At 33.8% G+C, this 21,365-nt stretch overlaps 1 protein-coding gene across 2 annotated transcripts in view; it reads left to right on the top strand.

The window, feature by feature from the left end:
- The window catches only part of KIF18A (kinesin family member 18A), a 70,640-nt gene that overhangs the window by 22,026 nt on the left and 27,249 nt on the right, over window positions 1-21,365 (top strand). For both annotated transcript variants that reach the window (XM_081154196.1, XM_081154197.1), the window contains exons 10-13: window positions 3,273-3,435; window positions 9,966-10,130; window positions 15,818-15,939; window positions 17,582-17,814. In XM_081154196.1, the coding sequence (XP_081010322.1) occupies window positions 3,273-3,435; window positions 9,966-10,130; window positions 15,818-15,939; window positions 17,582-17,814 (683 nt within the window). The remainder of the gene's footprint in view (window positions 1-3,272; window positions 3,436-9,965; window positions 10,131-15,817; window positions 15,940-17,581; window positions 17,815-21,365) is intronic.

The following is a 21,365-nucleotide window of genomic DNA, read 5'->3' as shown; positions in this document are numbered from 1 at the left end:
TTGAATCTTCACGTCGCCAGAAGAGAGGGAGGGCACTAATCCCATCCACAGGCTCTCTGCCCTCAAGACCTAATCACCTTCCAAAGGCCTCACCTCAAGTGTTAGGTTTCAAAATAAATTTCGGGGGACACATTCAGGTGAAAGGAAGAGTAATCAACAGTCACCTCAACTTAGTTTCAGGTACAACACCTTTTTAAAATTGGATTTGTATATTGAATTTACATAAAATACCCTTGATTAGAAAAAATATATATTTTTTTCTGCCTCAATTGACCCCAGATGTTAATTAAGATAAGTACCTCTAATGATTATAAATAACACTTTATTTTTGTAGATGGCTTTATAGTTTTTAATGAATTTTAGGGCCATATTAATTTCATCTGACCATTACAACTACCCTTTGAAATTTGAAGTGGGGTATTGTTTTCTCATTGGCAGATAAGAGTAAGAACTATAAAAATCATCTCTTTCAAATCTTAATCCTTTTGCTCCCTTACTATACTATTTCTCAAATATCATAAGAATTAAACAGTTATTTCTATCAATGACAATGAATCTGTTTTTCATATAGCATAGGTAGTCTATATATTGTTATAGTATAAGAGCTCTGTTCAAACAAGATTTTCTCAAGTGTTTAAATTATTTTCTGTTAATGCAGATAACAACCCATTGTAAAAATAAAATTGTTATATTAGCCTTATGATGTTTTTTGTTATATCACACCAATTTTGTAGTATCTTTTAAAAAATAAGTAAAAGTGATTCCTCATTATTCACTTAGTCTTATCAAAGAAAGCTTTTAACTGATATATTAGTAGTAATTTGGTTATTATTTTTATTTGTTAATCAAATGTGGGATTGTTCCTCATGCAACCAGTTATGTTGATGCAAGTTTCTTGAAAATTAAAGAAGTCACCAACTGCTCAGATTTAGTCATTGCTTGCATGGAATTGCTTAGCACTACTTAACCAGATCTGGTTACCACTTAACACCTTACGAATAGTAGAGTTCTAGAGCTGATGGCTTGCGATTGTAGAACCTTTCCTTCTGTTAAAATGACTCAGGAGGGAGATGGCCTGAGCTATGAAATAAGCATTTATTTGGGTATTTTTCACATTTCAACCTGACTTAACCAACAATAAAAACTTTGAATTTTAAATCATGCAACATGTTAAATAATTTACTTGTACTTATAAAGAAGGTAATGATAGAATGATATAGTCTATCGCCTTTGCCATTCTTCCCTCAAAAGTAACTATCTCCTGAAAGAAATTTGTGAAATAACTTTCATCATATCAATCACACTGTTACATAGAACTTTTTCAATGTCATGAATTTGCAAAGTGTCTTTTAAAAAAAGTAACATATTGCCCTAGCTGGTTTTTGCTCCGTGGGTAGAGGGTAAGCCTAAAAATTGAAGGGTCCTGGGCTTGATTCCGGCTAAGGGCACGTACCTTGGCTGCAGGCTCAATCCCCAGCCCATTGATACATCTTTCTCACATCGATGTTTCTCTCTCTCTCTCTCTCTCTCTTTCTCTGTCTCTCTCTCTCTTTCTCTCTCTGTCTCTCTCTCCCTTCCACTCTTTCTGCAAAGCAACAGAAAGAAAAAATAGATCCTTAGGTGAGGATTAAAAAAAATAAATTAAAAAAGTAACATGTTTATGAAGTTTAGATAGATAAAGGGAAGAATATGCAGTATTTAATGTTCCTCAAAGTTATTTGGAAAGATAATATTCAAAAAGGAAATAGTTGTTCTGTATGCAGAGTAATTATAAAACTTCACCATGACTATACCAAGAAAATTCTGTAAGTTTCATACTCATCATATATCATCTAAAATTAACAAAGATTTTTGTTTTCTAGTTACTTAAATGTATTAAATGACTTTTAAAATGATAGTTTGGGGGTGGTTAAGGAGCTCTCTAGCAACCTTTGATACTAATTCCCTTCCTTTCATCCTAATCACTAAACACTGCTAATGGAAATAAGTCTGCACCACAACATTACAAAATTGACAAATATTTAACTATGTCCTTGTATAAAATGTTAAAGAAAAACTAAGAAATTATCTTTGGCTTTAACCTAAAGATAACTTACCAATTCATTTACTGGCATTAGCGTTGTTGTAATATAATACAACGAAATTGCAATGTCTGTATATACTTCCTATGAAATATTTATCAGTTTGACAGAACAGCAGTAAAGTCAATTATTGTGGTTTATATTCATTCCCAACAGAGTTTCATTAAGAGCTACTGACGTAAATTGGCAGTGTTTTTACCACAGATCTTTACAAATATATATAAAATTTGGCCAAAGAACATTTATTTTTAAGTGCACATACTTTGTTACAGTTTTATTTTAAAGGCTTCACAGTTAATTTTTCTTTGAGAGCTTTGCCTGTATGTGCTTATTTGTACTGTTTATACTGTTGCTGTAGCTCAGAGCTGATCTACGATGTAACAGTGTGAATATGTTTTTATAAAATTACAGTATTGCTGTGACAAATATCCTGTTGACCCAGAGGATGTGGGACTGCAGGGTCATTGTAGGGCTTTCAGAGGAGTTTTTCAGCTTGAGTTCTTTATGCATTTGGAGGAGGTATGGGTCAAACTCCCCAACTTTGATTCTCTAAATTTACATTGCCCTTTTAAGGAAACACTAGAGTGGCTTTTCTAGGTTTACCACATTGTAAACTTGGATGTGTTGGGTCATGGCCAGTGTCACTGATTCTTAGCCAGGCTGTAGGGGGTCCCTAACCTTATGGTGTGTTTTCACTCTAACAAGTTCTGAAGCGAAAACCTGGCTATCTCACTTTCCCTAGGGGGCAATGGGGGCACCATATGATTATGCCACCCACTGCTTATTTCTTCACAGTAAGCCAAAACCAAAACAACACACAGTACTGTGTTGCTTTTAGGGCCTTATGAATTGGGATAGTACAGGTCCAGATTATCACACTTTTCCTACAAATAAATATTTTATTTTTGTTAAGCAAAATACAGTGTATGACTAATAACAGAGGCCTTATAATACTTATATCTTTAACAACATGAATTTTCTTAAAGGAGAGAAAACCAGGATAGTAAAAATAGTTAATAACCTTTTCCAAACATTTTTGTCATTTAATAGAAAACATTAACTTTAACCAATTTGCCATTTATCATCACGTCTCATTCTGAGTGTTATATCTTTTGTTCATGAATTTCATTAAGTAAACTCTCATCTAGCACAAAATTAGTGGGATTCCCTAATGTGTTTTATTGTTTGTAGATTTCAAGAAATTCTAAACTGCTTGTTCCAGAATCGAGAAGAGATTAGGCAAGAATATCTGAAGTTGGAAATGTTACTTAAAGAAAATGAACTTAAGTCATTTTATCAACAGCAGTGCCATAAACAAATAGAAATGATGTGCTCTGAAGACAAAGTAGAAAAGGTATTTAACAACTTTTAATTTAAATTTTAGACAATGTAAAAACATGGGAACTTCCTATTCTAGAAATTTGATAGGCAGTGTTACTGAATCGCCCATTCTCTACAACCACCTGGAAGTTCTGGAGGAAGTGCAGCAAACATTGTTCTAAAGACATAGTTAAATGTACAGGAAAGAAAATCAGTGGCAGCTTGCTTCTATAAGGGATGATGAAATGCCTAACATGAATGAAGTTAAAACACTCAAGGAGAGTTGAGTACCAAAGGTGGTACAGCGGGTGCAGTCTACCCCAGATGCAGGCAATAGTTTACAACTAGACCAATGGCAGATTTTTTTCCCAGGGAAGAATATTTTATCACTGACATTGTTAGAATTTCCATGGTGTGATGCTAAAAACAGCAGACCAACTTTTAGTTGATTTTATTTAATGCAGTAGTACACTGCCCTCCCTCCTCACACACAAACCACTTTTACTACCTTGTCTTTGATATACACTACTTAGGTAATGGACACAAGGGAGACAGGGAGTTAGAAATGACAGTCACAACATAGAGCTGGGAACATGAGAGACTCGCACCCTTCGTATTGAAAGTACACCGGGAAAAAATATCTTACCAACTAGCAGAAGAAGACAAGGAACCAAGCCTGGGATACGGAAAAAAAGTGTCATTGGAAGACTTTCACTATAGATATACTTTTCAGAGAATTTGAGATTTTCATTTTTACAGTCCTTGTGTTTTCTTTAGCAAATTTCTAAGGTGAGAAATTAGCATAGAAAATGGTATCAGACCAGTGATAATCTATGGGAAACTGGGCAGAAGCAATGCAAAATGAGCCTCATGAAACAGACCCTCAACTCAAACTACCGATGAGAACTTACTGTCCAAAATTCCAAACATATGGTGGAACATTCTGTCATAAGCATATCAGCAGACTTAGCAAATATAACAGAATACCCTAAATCAGATAATAGAGCAATCTGACAAAAACTATAAATGAGGTCATCAAAAATAATTAACAATAATTGAACCAAAGATAAAAAACATTCATGTTGGAAGAAGAAAACGAAATGAAATGCCAAAAAAAATGAAATGCCAAGAAATTAAAGATCTATTTAATGAAATTTTAAAAATTTGCTTTATAGATACAATACAATGTTTTAAGCACTTTATACTAACTCATTTAATTCTCAGAAAATTTTAGGAAATACATTATATTATCCTCACAATTAAGGCACAATTAAGGAAACAAGGCACATAGAATTCATTTTGCCCAAGGTCACAGAGCTCATAGGTGTCAGAGCTATGATATGAACTCAAGAAAGCTGATTCCAGAGCCTGTGCTCTTATCCCTATGCTTTTTGCATGTTAGATATAGCTAAAGAGAGAATTACGGAACTGGGAGATCTGAGGAAATCACAAGATAAAAAGATAGCAAATGTGAACAAAAGGGTAGACAAAAATTTCATGCATTTATCTAATAGATATTCTGAAGTAGATATATTAGTGCAAAAGGGGAAACTAATATGTAAAATTTAAGGCTCAGAATTTTTTAGGACTAGTAAGTTGTAAATTCAAGTAACATAAGTTCTAAGCATGATAAAAATAAAATTGTATACCTGGACGTGTGCAGAGCCAGGTCACCAAAGATCAGAAAAATAAGCATTTTGAAAATACTAGATAATTACTTGCCTCAGTTTTAGTGTTCATTGAGGATCAGGTTAATTTTATTTTTTATGTATGTATGTAATTTAATTACACAGCTATTGTATGAAATACATTCATGTATTACTTATTAAAAAACTTCCTCTTATAACTTCCAAGTCCTGTTAGACCACCACCCCAAGTGTGTTTTCTTCTTTTTTTACCTTCCCAGAAATAACAATTTTATATAAAATTTTTTACATTTTTTAATGTCTGAAAGCTGTCAAATTTTAAACAGTGCTTTAAAAAACTAGTATTTCAGTTTTTTCTCAGCCTATATAATAGTAAAGATGTGATATACTAAGAAATTAATCATGAAATATTTATCAGTGTATCCTTAGTACCAGTTTATCACCTATTAAACTATGTTACCAAAATTAGTAATTTATTTACCGAGTATACATTTATTATTATCTTATTAAAAATGCCTTTTTTTTAAAACCAATTTTTCAGTGTATGACAGACATTCAAAAAAACTCTTGATGGTTTCAACCATCAAGTTGTATACAGTATTGAAACCATCACCGCAGTCTGTGCCATAAGACTATACATTGCCTACTAAAGCTTCCTCCCATCCTCTTTATAATTACTAGTATTATTTTAATAACAATTAACATAAGATCTATCCTCTTAGCAATTTTTAAGTATACAACAATAGAATATCATTTAGCTTTAAAAAAAAATAAAAAGAGGAGGAAAATCCTGCCATTTGTAACAACATAGATGAACCTGTAGGACATGCTAAGTGAAATAGGCCAGACACAGAAGGACATAGTCTACCTGATACCATTTATATGAAAAATTTAAAATAGTCCAGCTCAGAAGTAGAGAGTAGAATGGTGGTTGCCAGATGCTGTGGGGAAGGTGAAACCAGAGTACAGAGGGTACAAAGTTTCACTTGTGCAGGACAAGCTTGCCCGAGAGATGGACTACCGTACATAGTGTCTATTTTCCGTAGTCAATAATATACTGAATACAGAAAACTTATTTGTAATTTTGTTTTTCAAAGTGCATTTAAAATGTTGCTCAGGTCCTTTAAAGGCAGAAGAAAACTGAATTTATATCTTTGTTTGAGATTTGTTAGTGTATGTGTACTTTAACTTTCTTGAACTGCAAAATGCTTGCCAGTATTTTTGATAGCCTTATGACTTCCAAATAACAGAATATCTCATATGATTAATATATCAATCTATTGTTATGAACCCCTTTCAGGTGTCTGCTAAGTGGAATTCTCAAATAGTGCTATATTATATAATCTAAAAATTGTATACTTTATCTCAGTTATTTGCACTTATAGATTAATTTTCAGCAGGGATAATAATTCTTTTTGATTTTGTGTAGGTATCCATTAAATGTCAATTATCCAAAAGTGTAATTATCTGATTTATTTCTTGAAAGAAAGAAAAAGGCAAATTCAATCTGATTCTGACTTAGTGTCTTAACCTTTAACAACAGCTTTTATGAATACTTGTTTAAATGCAAAGCATTATACTAGCCACTATATGGAAAGAAAAGTATGAGACATTGTCTGCCCTTAAATTGCTTATAAGCTAGTTGAAGCAATAAAATAATATAAAAATAAGGCACTGATTGTCATGTAAGTAGTAATTGTGCAATAGTAAAAAAAAAAAAAAAAAAAAAAAAAGCTACTGTTATTGAGCACTAGGTGCCAGACACTTTTCAAAGTCCTTTGCATGGGATGATTCCTTTAGTATTTTTTACAAGCCTGTGAGGTAGATCCTATATTATCACCATTTGTGAGCAACTGAAAGTGAGTTGTCTGGGTTAAATATACCTAATTGATGTGTCCGAACCAATATTAAACCCCAGCTGTGTGACCTCAGAGTCTGCCCTCTTAATCATTCTGCTATTCGATAAGTACTATAAATGCTATAGCTACTCAAAGGAGAAAACAGTGGCTTCCAGTTGTGGTTAAGAAAGGCTGCCTGGTGAAGAAAGGAGATTTATACTGGGCCTTGCATGAGAATATCAACGGGAGAAAAAAAGATAGAAATAGTATATTCTAGGTAGGATATCAGTTTGACCAGAGCACACAGTATATTTGTGGGACAGTGTGTATGGAAGTACATAACTATACTCAAAACTTCTGTCAATTCCCAATCCCTTATCCAATGTAGATATTATTGATTGATTGCTGTACTCTTCCTCTCTATTTCTGAAGTTGCTAGAGTAGCAGCCATTATGACTGGATTGGGAATGGCACATGATATATTTGCCATATTGGAAATTATTGACAATCAATTGGAAACATAGGCTAGTGGGCCAGATTGTGGAAACTTTGGTTGCCAGGAATTTTACGATCTATTTTTGTAGTTAAAAGCCAGTGTTTGAATCAGAGGAGTAGTGCATTATTAGAGCTTAGAATCAGACTGCCATTTTTAAATCATTTGAATATTATTTAGTACAATTAACAAATTTGGTCTATTTAATTCCAAACTAATTTCAATACTGTTATTTTACTGTTTTACCCCATTGCATATTAATGTGAGTGCTTAAAAAGAGTAAGACTTGGTAGTAGAATGGGTTTGGCCCACTTCTTTAATTTTTTTCTGTTTTCATGTTTATTCTGCTTAGTAGCCTTTTTTCAACCCACTTATCTTTTATGATTTCCTACATTTGTTCATTTCAATAACATGTTCCAATTCTTAGGAGCCTAGGTAAACCATGGAGATAAAACCTCTTAAGTTTATTGGTTATAAACTATTGAAAAACAGAAAGACATCTTGAAGCTGAGTTTATGTGTGTTTGTGTGTATGTTTTATTTGTTTTCACACACAGCAGTGTCACCGTTTAGTCTTACTAAACTGCTTGCTAAGGTAAGGACTTTTATATCTCTCTTGGACCCTCTCCAAAAGAGATTTATTATCAGCATTGCTAAACGAATCTCATAACATTGATTCAGCTGTAAGTTGTTCTAGAGTGTGGACTCTGAGATTAGTGTTAAAGTGAAGCTCTGGGTAATTTTATGGCCATGTCAAGATAATCTGCATTTTATTTTTAGTGAAATAGTGACTTTACCATGTTGGTCAGTCATCTTTTTGCACAAAGCAGCAGTAACACCTAAATATTAGAATTATAAATTCATGCCCAAGACCTTCTGTGGTAATTCTGGGGATTTTGTTAATAAAATATGTAAAGCTCTTTGAAACCTAACAGGAAATGTTTTACTTTATAATGTCAGGGTTTAACATGTGTATTTTACAATTTATTCCCAAACAGTTGCTCTTTAGGTCAAAACAGTGATTCTATAGGAGGGTCCTGATGGAAATATCCCCACAGAAAACCACCATAGAGGATGAACAAGAGAAATCACAACTCAAAAACATACTTTTTAGGGTGTTTCGGTATTAAATATTGACTGCCATCAGTCCCACAGATCATTTTCTGCCCTGATTTCTAAGAGTACCTACAACATTTATCATTGTTAAAGCAAAATAAAGACAATTTGATTTAACAGCCTTCCTTCAGGCAGGTACAGTACTTTTGTTCATTTTCCAGATGAGGTAACTGAGTACCCGCTGAAAGTGACTGGCCTGAGCTTTCAAACCTGCTAATTGGCAGAAGAAAGTCAAGAGCCACATATCCTACTTCTGTTATAGCAGCAGCTCCAAACCTTTTAGCTTTCAGCACCCCTTTCTGCTTTAAAGAAATTGTTTAGGGCCTCAAAGAGCTTTTGTTTATGTGGGTTCCATCTACCAATATTTCCATATTAGAAATTTAAACTCAGATTTACAAAAATACATGATTATTTTTAAATTGTCTTAATTAACTTAAAAGTAGTTGAACCCATTGCATGATAACATAAGTAACACTTTAATGAAAAATAACTGAGTATGTTTTCTAAAACAAACAAAAAGAGACAGTGAGAAGAGGGACATTCTTTTGCATTTTTGCAAATCTCCTTAGTTCCTTGCTTTTCCCAAAAATGTCAATACTTCTTTTATTAAAAGTAAAAAGGAGGAAGAAATTATCCCCTAAAGAGAGTAAGGTCTTTGACCAAGTTCTAAGGCAGTTCCTGCTCTTTTTTTTTCATTCATGTAGTTCTCTACTTCCAAAATCAGCTGCAGGAACATACTGTAATCCATGGGGATCTATTGTCTAGGGTCCAGCCATCATATTTGATAATTATCGACTTCGGTGTCTTTTTGGCAAATAGCCCAGACAGGTCAAGCTACTCTGGCCCACAGTTCCTATGAAAGTGTACAAGACCCTTGGGGTAAGAAACCGAAGGGCCAGTTTTGCCCTCAATTCAGGCCTAGGTAAAACACCGAAAATACTTGGAATACCCATTATGCATCAGGCAAGATCCGATCTTTATGACCACCCTGATACAAGCCCCAGTTTCTGCACCAGCCAACCTAAAGGCCTTATTGACAAAACCAGACAGTAGAACACTACTTCTTTACATCTTTCAAACTGGAGCAAAGACAAGAACAGGACCTGCATCTATTTTAATTTTGAGTGGGAAAATCATGGGACTTATCAGACCTTGTATGGAATTTTCAAATGAAACATTTGAAAGAATATATTTTAGCACACACACACGTTATTTATAGTCTTCAATTTGGCCATTGTGTTTCTTAAAGCCATAAACTCTCAACATGGAATTTTATGAAATGACTCAACTCAATTTTTCTTTTCCTGCAAGCAGTAGTATTGTGAGATTTCAAAGAGGGAATAGCTTTAAGTACAAAAGTATAGCCTTAATAGAGTGCAGTAGCACACTTATGAGAAAATATACTACTTTACCAATACCACATGCATCTGATATCCTAACAATGAGGTAAACTTAAATGCATTGTTTTTCAGGCTACTTGCAAACGAGATCACAGACTTGCAGTGTTGAAAACTCGTCGCTGCTACCTACAGAAGAAAAGGGAGGAGGAATTGAAGCAATTTGATGAGAATACTAATTGGCTCCATCGTGTGGAAACTGAAATGAGACTCTTAGGTCAAAATGGTGATATTCCAAAGGTACAGACATGTTTTACGGGCATACCTCAGAGATATATTGTGGGTTCATTTTCACATCACTGCAGTTAAGCAAATATCGCAGTGAAGCAAGTCACAAATTTTTCCCAGTGCATATAAAAATTATGTTGACTCTATACTATAGTTTATTGTGTGCAACAGCATTATATATACATATTTTAAAAAAGGTTATACCTTCATTTAAAAGTACTTTATTGCAAAAAAATGCTAACCATCATCTGAGCCCTCATTGAGTCATAATCTTTTTGCTGGTGGAGAGTATTATCTCAATGTTGATGAAAATTCAGTATCTGCAAAGCACAATAGAATGAAATATTTGGTTTATTTTGTGAGAACTGAGCTCTTTGAACTCATTGTCTTTGTTCTTGAGTAGATACCTGTCATAAGACAACTATTACTCTGTCTCTCTTAGATATAATTGACTAATTTTACTCTTTTTTAACTGAATATACCTCCTGCCTTGCTAATTACCTGCTAGATTTGCCTTTTCTGTATTTTCAGAAAAGTAGAGTTACCTTCAAATGTTGTTATTCTTAAGTGATTGCATCATTTTATGAGGTAGCTCTTGAGTTAGAAAAAAGTAATTTTATTTCAAACTGTACTTGAAGAATAATCATCTAGGTAATTTTAGTTCGTTTTAATACTTGATATTTTGTGCAAAATAATAAATTTTAAATGTGGTCACCATTACTTGTACTATGGCTAAAGAAAGCTAATTTGAAAGCTGTATGCACATGTGTATGTGCTAAACTGAAGATATTCTACCTAGAGAGCAAAAGGTTATATTTATAAAATGTAGTGATGAGTAATGATGATCAATGGCTGAATCAGGTAAAAATTGTGTGCAGCCACAAATCTGACTTTAATGTCTTATACTTAGGGCTACATTTTGCTCCCTTACAATAATAAGTCTTGGGAATATGCAGTTCATTCCTAATACAGTACCTCCAAAATACCATTAGTGTCACCATTATACTCGTCATTTCATAGTTGTGATATCACTATTCCGTCTTTAGTCTCAAGTTCAGACTTAGGCCAGAAGAGGAAAGGAAGAAAGCTTGAGGGATATCTGTATTGGGAGAGCAAGTTTTTTTCAAAAATTCATAATAGACATATCTTAATAGCTCTAATTGTCACATGGCTGGTTATCCCTAGATCCAAGGGTACCTGGAGAGGTGAGTGTTTTTGCTGGATACGTTATCCACATTGTTACCCAGAACAAAATTAGAGTTCTCTTAATAAAAGAAGGGGTAAATAAATGTGGAATAAGCAACTAGCAGAAAACTGCTACGGAGTAACTAATTTTTATTCAGATACCTAATAGTTTAAAAGAACTTCTTTACGTGTTTTTTAATCCTTGCCTGAGGATATGTTTATTGATTTTAGAGAGAGAGGGAAAGGGAGGGGGAGAAAGAGAGAGGGAAACATCAATCAGTTGCCTCTCATACGTTCCCTGACCAGGAATGAAGCCCACAACTTTTTGCTGTATGGGACAATGCTCCAGCCAATTGAGCCACTGGACCAGGACCTTCACACTCTTTTTTTTTTTTTAAAGGAGACGCAACTTTACTTTGATGTTGCTCTTCTGAAATTCTATACCATGTATCAGCTAATTGGTATCTAATCCTAGAATCTTCAAATTTCCAGAAGAGCACTAGACTGAAAATGAATACAGTGAAATAAAGTTTAAAATATTCAGTAACAAATGGATGCAGCTAGTGATCATTGGTATTCAGATAAATTCAAAGATACTAGCCAATGCACTATGACCAGAAAAATTGATAGCAATAGCTGTAAATGCCTTTTTTTTTAGCGTTAAAGCTCAGACTAGAGATAGAGGAGACCAGCAAGGTTAGTCAGTGATGACACTGAAAGGAGCAGCAAGCAGCAGACACCCTGTTTCTTAAGAAAAAAGACAAAAACAAATAGAGACTGAATAGTTCCTTGGTGTAGAGATTCGTTAAAGGCCAGCCAATAACCGAATCTACACTTCAGTAATTTTAGAAGTCTTCAAAATATCTAACTGAAAGCATACCAGCCAATTAGTTCAGTAGATTAGGAATTAAATTAATGACATTTTATAATATAACTTAATTGATAGAGTGCTTTTGAATATTCCTTCTGGAGAGAATGTAAATGTTGGAAAGAGGATAGGCTTTGGCGTTGGGTGACTTGATGGTTGTGTTGGGTACTGACTCTTAACACTCACTGTGTTTTTGGACAAGTTGTTTTACTTCATTGTCTTACTTTCTCATCTTTAAAATATATTTAAGGCATTGTGAAATTAAATACTGTACGCAAAGGCCTAGCATTACTTAACACATAATAGATGGTTGATAAATAATAGTGTAATAATATTCTAAGTAATAATAACGTAGACATTAGTAGCCAAATAAAGGTGTATAAAGGAGCACAACAGAGTTAGCTGCTTTATAAAATTCATATTCCACTTTTCCTTCAAAACAGTAATTCTGACTTTTTGGGTCATAGATGCCTGTGAGAACCAGGTCATAGAGCAATAGAGATCTTCTCTCAGATGGGACTTTGGGGAGGTCACATTCATACAATTTTGCCTTTTTTTAAGTCATTTCATTTGATACAACATTAAGAATATCTTCTCTAGAAAAACACAGCACTTTTTTTTAATGCTATACTCATCTTAAGGTGATACTAACAGAGGTGTTTATATAACTTTAAAAGGGTAATCAAAAAAAGACAATAAAATATAGTATGGATTATGCAACAGTCTCCATCAGAGTACCCAAGCCATGTTCTGGGTAAAGCACTTCAGAGAAAACAGCCGATGTGCCTAGCCAAAGGAATGTTTCTCATTCAGTGTACAAGAGCTGTTTCTCTTGAAAAGTTAACAGATGTTGAATGTTTATAGTAGCTTTTGGTTTGTTTTACTTATTTGTAATTAGTTTCACTTATTTGTTAAAGACCATGTATATCTAAAGCAGTCTTATTCTCAAGACAATCATTGTCTAAATGATATAAAATTATAGGTATTTTGGTTAGAGTTAAATTTTTGACATTATTTTAAAATAACTGCTAGTTTGCCTTTGCTTTCCCATAGTCATCGTAAGCTCCCAATTTAAAAAACGGTATGGTATTTTTTTGAGCATTATTATTCTAATTTGTTTTTGCCTTTTGGTCTACTTAGTAGCATTTTTAAAGTTAATATTGTTTGGATTTATTTTCGGTAAATTTAATTTTTTTAATACAGTCAAATTTAATTTTTCTAGCAATCTGTCTTTTGTAACTCTCTTAAGCAGAACTTTCCACCCCTGAATATGAACCTGGATTTGATTTTTTAAGTCCTTGTGTTTTAATGCATTATTATAAGTTGGAAAAATTAAACTGTTTTCATTCTTGCCACCCTAAATTCCACTCTCAGTTCTTTTTTCTACAGCTATTTTTACAGCTAAAGTCATTACTTATTTATAAGCTATTATTTCCTATGTAAGAAAACTGAGATACAACTTTGTAAAACCACTCATTCACAGTCATACGACTCTGCACAGAGACCTAGGACTGTGACTTTCAAATTGGTGCTCTTTTTTTTCTGTACCCTCCTGCATTACCTACCTCTTAACCTCCCAAATCTATGCACTTCTTTCTGTCTCCCACTTCTACTACCCTAAATCAGACTCCTGCTCCCATTAGTGTGTGGCTACATTTGGTCTTTCTGCCTTCATTCATACTACACTGCAATTAATTCTCTCTACTGAAACTAAAAGGAGCTTTCTAAAATGTAGCTCTGATCATATCACTGTTCAGTGCTTTTCTCTCTAACATAATCTCTCTATTATGATTTCCCAGGCCCAGCATGACATCTGCATACCTCAAATTATTCATATCACCTCTCATTGTGTATTTCATTTCAGCCATTACTAATCTACTTATAGTTCTCCGAATAGGCGATGCTCTGTATAATCATTAGTATATCAAGACAAGAAAAGACTCAAATTGTAACTTGGACTTTCAAAGATGACAAACTAGCCAAGGCCCATTGTTGACTAAAATAATCATGCAGTCAAGGCTTGCCTTTTTAAAGAAGGGTCGTCCAGAACCACAAAAGAGTAAGGTTCACAGGGGAAGCATATGAAGAAAGGACTTTTTTGTTAGAAAAGATGGAGTATTTGGCAAGTATGTTTGCACCATTAGGATCATTGGATTTCCTAACTGGAAAACACTGAAGTATAGCTCTTAATTTTATTCAGATAAATTCATCTCCATAAAGACCTTATTTTTGGCTTAAGGTTGCATTTGTGATATGGCTGAGACCATCTCTAAAGTCACCTGACACAGGCCAGTACTCTGACTATATGACACTGACTCCTAAAGAGAGTTTACTCTAAAATACTTGTTGTAGTTCTTGAAATATAATTATGAGTTATAAGCGCCAACTCTAATCTATCTAGGACACATAGAGTGACATTGTTTTCCTGTCATAGTCTCCCTGCCACAGGCACAGGGAGTATTAAAAAAAGAAAGGAAAGAAAAAACAACCTTAAGCTTTCAGGGAATTAATGGTCAACTGCAGGTTAGGAGGAATATTGAGAAGCTAAAATGGGTTATGGGAATTGTCCCCAGGAGAGCATTTCCAGGCACAGCTCCCTTGCTTTATGGGATTGTTGTCTCAGCCCCTCACTTCCTTTCATTTTATTGACTAAAATTTTCCCAATTAAAGATTTCGAGAATGCTATTGTATTATTACCAGTATTTCACTGTGACCACTTAGCTGACATTTTTCATACTCAAGGTATAGGAAGCTTGAGTAAAGATAAGTAATTTTAGGGGATAGATTGGAGAGCACTTGGACCTACATACAGGAAGCTTAGGAAAATGGGAGCCTACAAAAGGCTTTTTCACATGTTTGCTGTAAGATGAAGCTTATACCAAGATTGAGTTAAAGCAAGAAATTGTTATTACATGCATCACCAGACACTGGGGGCAATAACACTGAACTAGTTCGACACAGCCCCTGTCCTGGCGGTGAACCTCACAGTTTAGTATAGACAGAAACTGTATAGACAGTTACTGATCAGTGCTGTGACAGAGACTATTGGAGTTGGAGAGAGCCCATCTTTAGATATAATGCTCAAGGAAAGCCCCCATGAAGAAGTGACATTTAAGCAAAAACTTTTCATATTCATGTATTTCCACAGTCTCATGAACAAGTTGGATAGACCAAGAAACTGTCACCATAATAACATTTGTTATGAGTTTCTAACCTGTTTCTGAGGAAACTTGAAACTATCTTACTTGTAAGTTATAGACACTTATACCAGAGTGCTTATTTTCAAACTGTTTTCACGGATATCATTGCATACGTAAAAAAAATTAAATCTCTTCACCCTGGCCAGTTTGGTTCAGTTGGTTGGAGCATTGTCCAGTACACCAAGGGGTAGTGGGTTTGAGTACCAGTTGGGGCACATACCCAGGTTGTGGGTTCAATCCCTGGCCCAGGAGGCAGCCAATCAATGTTTCTTTCTCTCTCTCTCTCTCTCTCTCTCTCTCCCCCCTCTGCTCTCTCTCAAATCAATTTTTTTTTAAATTAAAAAATTAAATCTGTTGACATCAATATAAAATAAGTTTTATTAAAGTTGATTCAAGTTTTACATTCTTAAAGGAATCTGATGTGTAGTTTACATTGTTTTCCCCAGGAACTCAATCAAGATCTGCATTGTCACCATTTGCACCTCCAGAACAACGATTTGAAAGCACAGATTAAACATATGATGGATCTAGCTTGTCTTCAAGAACAGCAACATAGGCGAACTGAGGCGTGAGTATATGTATTCACTTATTCTACACATTTTAACACTGTATACCTAAGGAACTGGAAGCATAGAAGTTTACTTTTACAAGCCAGAAAACTGAGTTTTATCTGGTACAGGATACATTATTTTTAAGTGTCTGCCAGCATCAGAAAGCATACAGAGTTAGAAAGCATTGAGAAAGTATTAAAGGTGTGGTTCTTCTTCTCAAACTAATTTTTATAGTGCTTTATAGTATTGAAAGCATTTTTAAAATTATTTTCTGTAACATATGTAATACAAAATTTCAAAGATATCTATATTGTGAAAAGGAATCTGTCTCTACCCGTCTTTGAGCTATCCACTTCCCTTCTTAGAAGCACTCACTTTTAATACTAACTAAATATTTAAGTAGGCAGTTTTTAAGCATTTATAATTCCAAATGATATTGTGCTATCATTAAAATGAAGTTACTAAAAATGTATATATTTTACATCAAGTATCCAATTTTTATGTGATGGTGTAGTAGCTCTTTCATGCTCTCTCTACTAGCTCATTAGTAACATCATTTGAGTCTATAGAAACATTATGGTAAAAAAGTACAGCAATCTTTATTTTTGTTACTTTGGATATGTTGGTTACCTCCTTAGGTGTCACTTTCATGCTCTGGAAACATGAGAAATTTGTTTCTCTTAGGGCTTTTCTTTCCAGGTCTGAAAATGATGAGAACCCTGTTAAAATCCAAGGTTCAAGGTGCCAGCAAAGGGCCACCCTTGCTAGCAAGCCTTTCTAATGATAACAGGTGACTCTTCTCTGCACAGTGCCTGATTAGCATAGGCATTCAATAAATAACTGTTTTTATTGACTTTCTGATTAATGGCTTTTTCCTATAATTTCCTACTTGACTTAAATGAAGTACTCCCCATCCTCACCAAAATGAAAAGTGTCACAGACTATTTATACTGCTGTCTAAATATCTAAGACTCCAGAGTAATAAAGTGATTATTTCCTTCTCTGTTAAAATCAGTGCCTCTTCTTTTCCCACTGACCTTTTTATACTTCCAATGATTCTATTCTCCTGGATGCTGTAAGTCAACTCAAACACCAGGACTGAATCATTTCAAGATTACTCATGTTGTTTGACGACATCTTCCTTGATTGAAAAGTTAGGAACCATTGATTGAGTGTATAAATTTATAACTATTTAGCTGTGGCATTTCAGTGAGCACTTACGTGGAGGTCTGATACATAAAAAGATACATTCAGTACTGCTCCGATTAACAGCAATAGGGAAGGTTTTTAATCAGACTATTAACAGCAATAGGTAAGGTTTTTAATCAGAGCCAAGAATCTAGTGTCCCATCTATTTCCCATACCCACCATTCTTGTCCACAACTTTCCTCCTTGAAACCCCTTGGAATAGCTTTGAAAGTGTTCGCTTGAGCTTATGAAGAGCTAACTGAAAGGAAATTGAGTTTCATATTTTTGTTGTTATTTTTTAAATGTTATATACTTAAAATGATTTTCATCATTTGACAGAGTATTAATTGTTCATTTTATACAGGGAGTCATTTAAATGATCTGCTAGTACTTTGGATGTTACATAGAACTTTAATAATGTGTTTAAAATTTAGTGTTTATCTCTCCTTTCTTGTCACCTTCTGTGTGTAGAGTATTGAATGCTTTACTTCCAACCCTAAGAAAACAGTACTGTGCATTAAAAGAAGCTGGCCTGTCAAGTGCTGCCTTAGAGTCTGACTTCAAGGAGATTGAACATTTGGTCGAGAGGAAAAAAGTGGTTGTTTGGGCTGACCAAACTACTGAGCCGACCACGCAGAACGATCCACCAGGGGCTTCTGTGTTTATGACCTTTCCACAACTCGCACCACTTCAGACTACTCCTTGTAAGTACTGCTTTTATTTTTTTATGCAAATAATAACATTTCTGAAATGTGGCTTCCTCCTTTATATATCAATCTACAGAACAGTTAATTTTTTCATAGGTTTGGCTTTTTTGTGAGAATTAATGGGGCAGTTAGCTTCAGAATTGTTTCAGTTAACCAGTGTCTTTCACAGATCTAAGAGCAAGTATGCTTGATGTCCTAAGGATCTCTAGCACTAAAACTTTTAAGTTATTTCACCCATTTTTGATGGACTAATTTTACTTCTTTAAAATTTAACATCTGTGAAAGAATGAAAATTATAATTAAAGCTATCATATTTTTTAATACATAATAAACTGTTCTTAAGATCTAAAGGTAGAGAATTTACTGTTTTTCTGTTGGCAGATCACCTGATATCTCACCTCATAAGTGTGCATGGAACATTTTTAAACAAAGCTTTCACTTCATCCACAAGTTTTGATACATAGTATTTTTCGTTATTATTTAGTTAAAAGTATTTTCTGATTTCTGTTATTAATTTCTTCTTCAACCCATGTAGCATTTTTTAATATCAAAAAGCTGTGGCAAATTCCAGCCTAGTTGAGGGTTACTGATTTCTAGCTTAATTGAACTGTATTTAGAGAAAATATTTATATGATTTTAATCCTTTGAAGTTTATGGATACATGCTTTATGCCCAGTATGTAGTTAGCTTGTATAAATGTTTTAAGTATGCTTTTAAGAAATATATATTTTGTAGGTATTAGTTGCAATATTCTATATAAGTCAGGTCAAACTGGTTGTGTTCTTCAAATCTTATTCTTACTGATTTATGTTCTTAATTTATACTAAGGAGCCTTATTAAAATTCTTTCTATTACTCTGGATTTTTCTATTTTGTATGAGTTTTCTATTGCTGCACTAACAAATTAACATAAACGTATCAACTCTATTATCTCAGTTCTGTAGGCCAGCAGTCCAGCAGGTTCAGTGGGTTAATCTGCTCAGAGCTTCACAAGGCCAGAATCAAAGTGTGAACCCAACCCTCTGAGTCTCTTATTTGGAGGTTCTAGGGGAGGACTTGCTGCTAGGCTTATTCTGATAGTTAGCAGAATTCACTTCTATGTGGCCGTAGGACTGAGATCTGTGTTTTCTTGTTGGCTGTCGGCCAGGGGTCATTCTAAGTTTCTAGGGATCACTCATTTTCCCTTGCACATGGTCCCCTACATCACTTCATCTCCTAGTTAACAAAGGCAGGTCAAATCATTTTCATGCTTTGAATATCTCTGACTTTCCCTTCTGCCTCATGTCTACTGCCTACGGTTAGAGAAAGTTATCTGCTTTAACTGCTCATATAATTAGATTGAGCCCACTGGATAATCTAAGACAGTGATTTTCAACCTTTTTCATCTCATGGCACACACAAACTAATTACTAAAATTCTGAAGTATGCCAAAAAATATATTTTTTGCCTATCTGACCACAAGAAACAAACAAACAAATAAAACATATAATTTTAATTCATTCACACTGGATGGCTGCTGTCATTTTTTTTATTTGACAGTCTAAGGGAAAAGAGGCCAGTGTCCCTGACTAAATAGTCAAGTATTGCATGTTTTAAAAATTCTTGAGGCACACCAGTTGAAAACCAAAGCTCTAGGGTAATCTCCCTATTTTAAAATTCTGGAAAAGGTGGTAATACAATTTCAGAAAGTGAAATCATGTTTCTAAGGTTAAGAATCCCTTTTATTGCCCCTAAGAATAATACTGTGCACAGAATGGGTGCTTAAGTTTTGGGTTAAAAAATGTAACTGGTAAACTTTGTGCTTTTCTTCAAAGCTTAAGTATAAAATTGTTTTTTAAAAAGCTTAAAAAAATTAAAGGATATGTTTTATACTAAAAGAAAAAATAAAATTCCACAATGTTAATCACATCTGCAAAAATCCCTTTTGCTATTCAATGTAACATATGTGCAGGTTTCCGGGGCTCAGCCATGGACCTCTTTTAGGGGGAGTGGGTGTTCTGCCTATCATACATTATTACCCTGTTTAGTTCTGTCAATCTTTGCTTTCTTTTATTGAAATTATATTTTTACATCTGTATATTTCAGAATTCTTACATCTTTTTATTATAAGATACCCTTATTCTAGTAATATTTTTTAACTTTTAAGTTTACTTTGTTTAATATTAATACAGCTATACCACTTTCCTTTTGCCTAGTGTTTTCATGTTTATCTTTTTTCCAATTTTTTCACAGTAAACCTTTCTGTATATTTATTTCAAATGTGCCTCTTATAAACAGCACATAATTGAGTTTTGGTTTTTTGTTCTGTTTATCAGTTTTTATATTTTAGTTAATGTATTTAATGAATTTATTGATAGTTGAATTTAAATCTACCATCTTGTGACTTGCTTTATAATTGTCCTGCTTATTCTAAATTGCTTTCTTTTGAATTTTCCTTTGACATGATGGAGTAATATTTAATATCCCATTTTTTCACCTCTTTGAGTTTGGAAGCTCTGTACACTGTTTATATTCTTTTAGTAGTTATCCTTTGGGTAACATGTATCCTTGCTTTATCCAAGTCTGTTTATCAAAGTAACTATTTGTTACTTCCACACTCAGCCAGTGCTAGAAACTTAAAATTCTTTAACACCTTTAACTCCTCTTTTGACATATATAACATTGTTCAAATATACTTACTTTTCCTTTGTATATTAAACCTATAGGATATTATTTTTATTGCCTATACAGTCAATGTTCATATTTACTTTTTTTGTTCTATATCTTTTCAGCATCTCTGTATTCATCCAAGACAGTTTTTCTTTCATCTAAGAAACCTTTTGCATTTTCTTTATAGTGGGTATGCTGATGATGAATTTTCTTAATTTTTATGCGTCTGAAAATGTATTTATTTTACTTTTCTTTCTTGAAGACTGTTTTTCTGGGTATAGAATTCTAGTTTAGCATTCTTTTCTTTTAGCACTTAAAAAAATTATTTTCTGGCTTTTGTTGTTGCTATTGAAGTCAACTTTCATTCTAAGTGTTTCTCCCGTGAATGCAGTCTGACTTCTGGAGCCCTAAAATATTTTCTCTTTGTCTTTGGGTTTTAGTAGTTTTGCCATATTGTGCCTATGTAATTTTATTTCTACTTCTCTTACTTAGGTTCATAGAAGTTTCTGAATTTGTGTCTGGGTTATCTTTCATTAGTTTTCTAAAGCTTTTAACCATTATATCTTCAAATATTATTTCTGCCACTTTTACTCTCTCCTCTACTTCTGGGACTTCAGTTTTATTGTACAGTAACTTCCCATTGTCTTATCTCTGCCTTTTACTCTCTCCTGCTTTTCATTATTTTTTCTCTCACTGGAAATTTTTTTTTTTTTTTACAAATTTTATAGTTTACTTTTCAGCTGTGTCAAATGGTTCTTAAAACCATTACTAATTTCAGTTACAGTCTGTGTCTAAGAAGTCAGAAATCCGAACACTCTGGGTGTGTTTCTGTTGTCTCTTTCTGCTGGTTTTCATGGTTTTATTTCTTTAAATGCATGCTAATTTTTGTTTATCAGACAT

Source organism: Miniopterus schreibersii (genome assembly GCF_964146895.1).
Source record: "Miniopterus schreibersii genome assembly, chromosome: 12".
In the NCBI taxonomy this organism is placed as follows: domain Eukaryota; kingdom Metazoa; phylum Chordata; class Mammalia; order Chiroptera; family Miniopteridae; genus Miniopterus; species Miniopterus schreibersii.
Note: the sequence above shows the minus strand (reverse complement) of the source record. Positions and strands in the feature narration are given on the sequence as shown.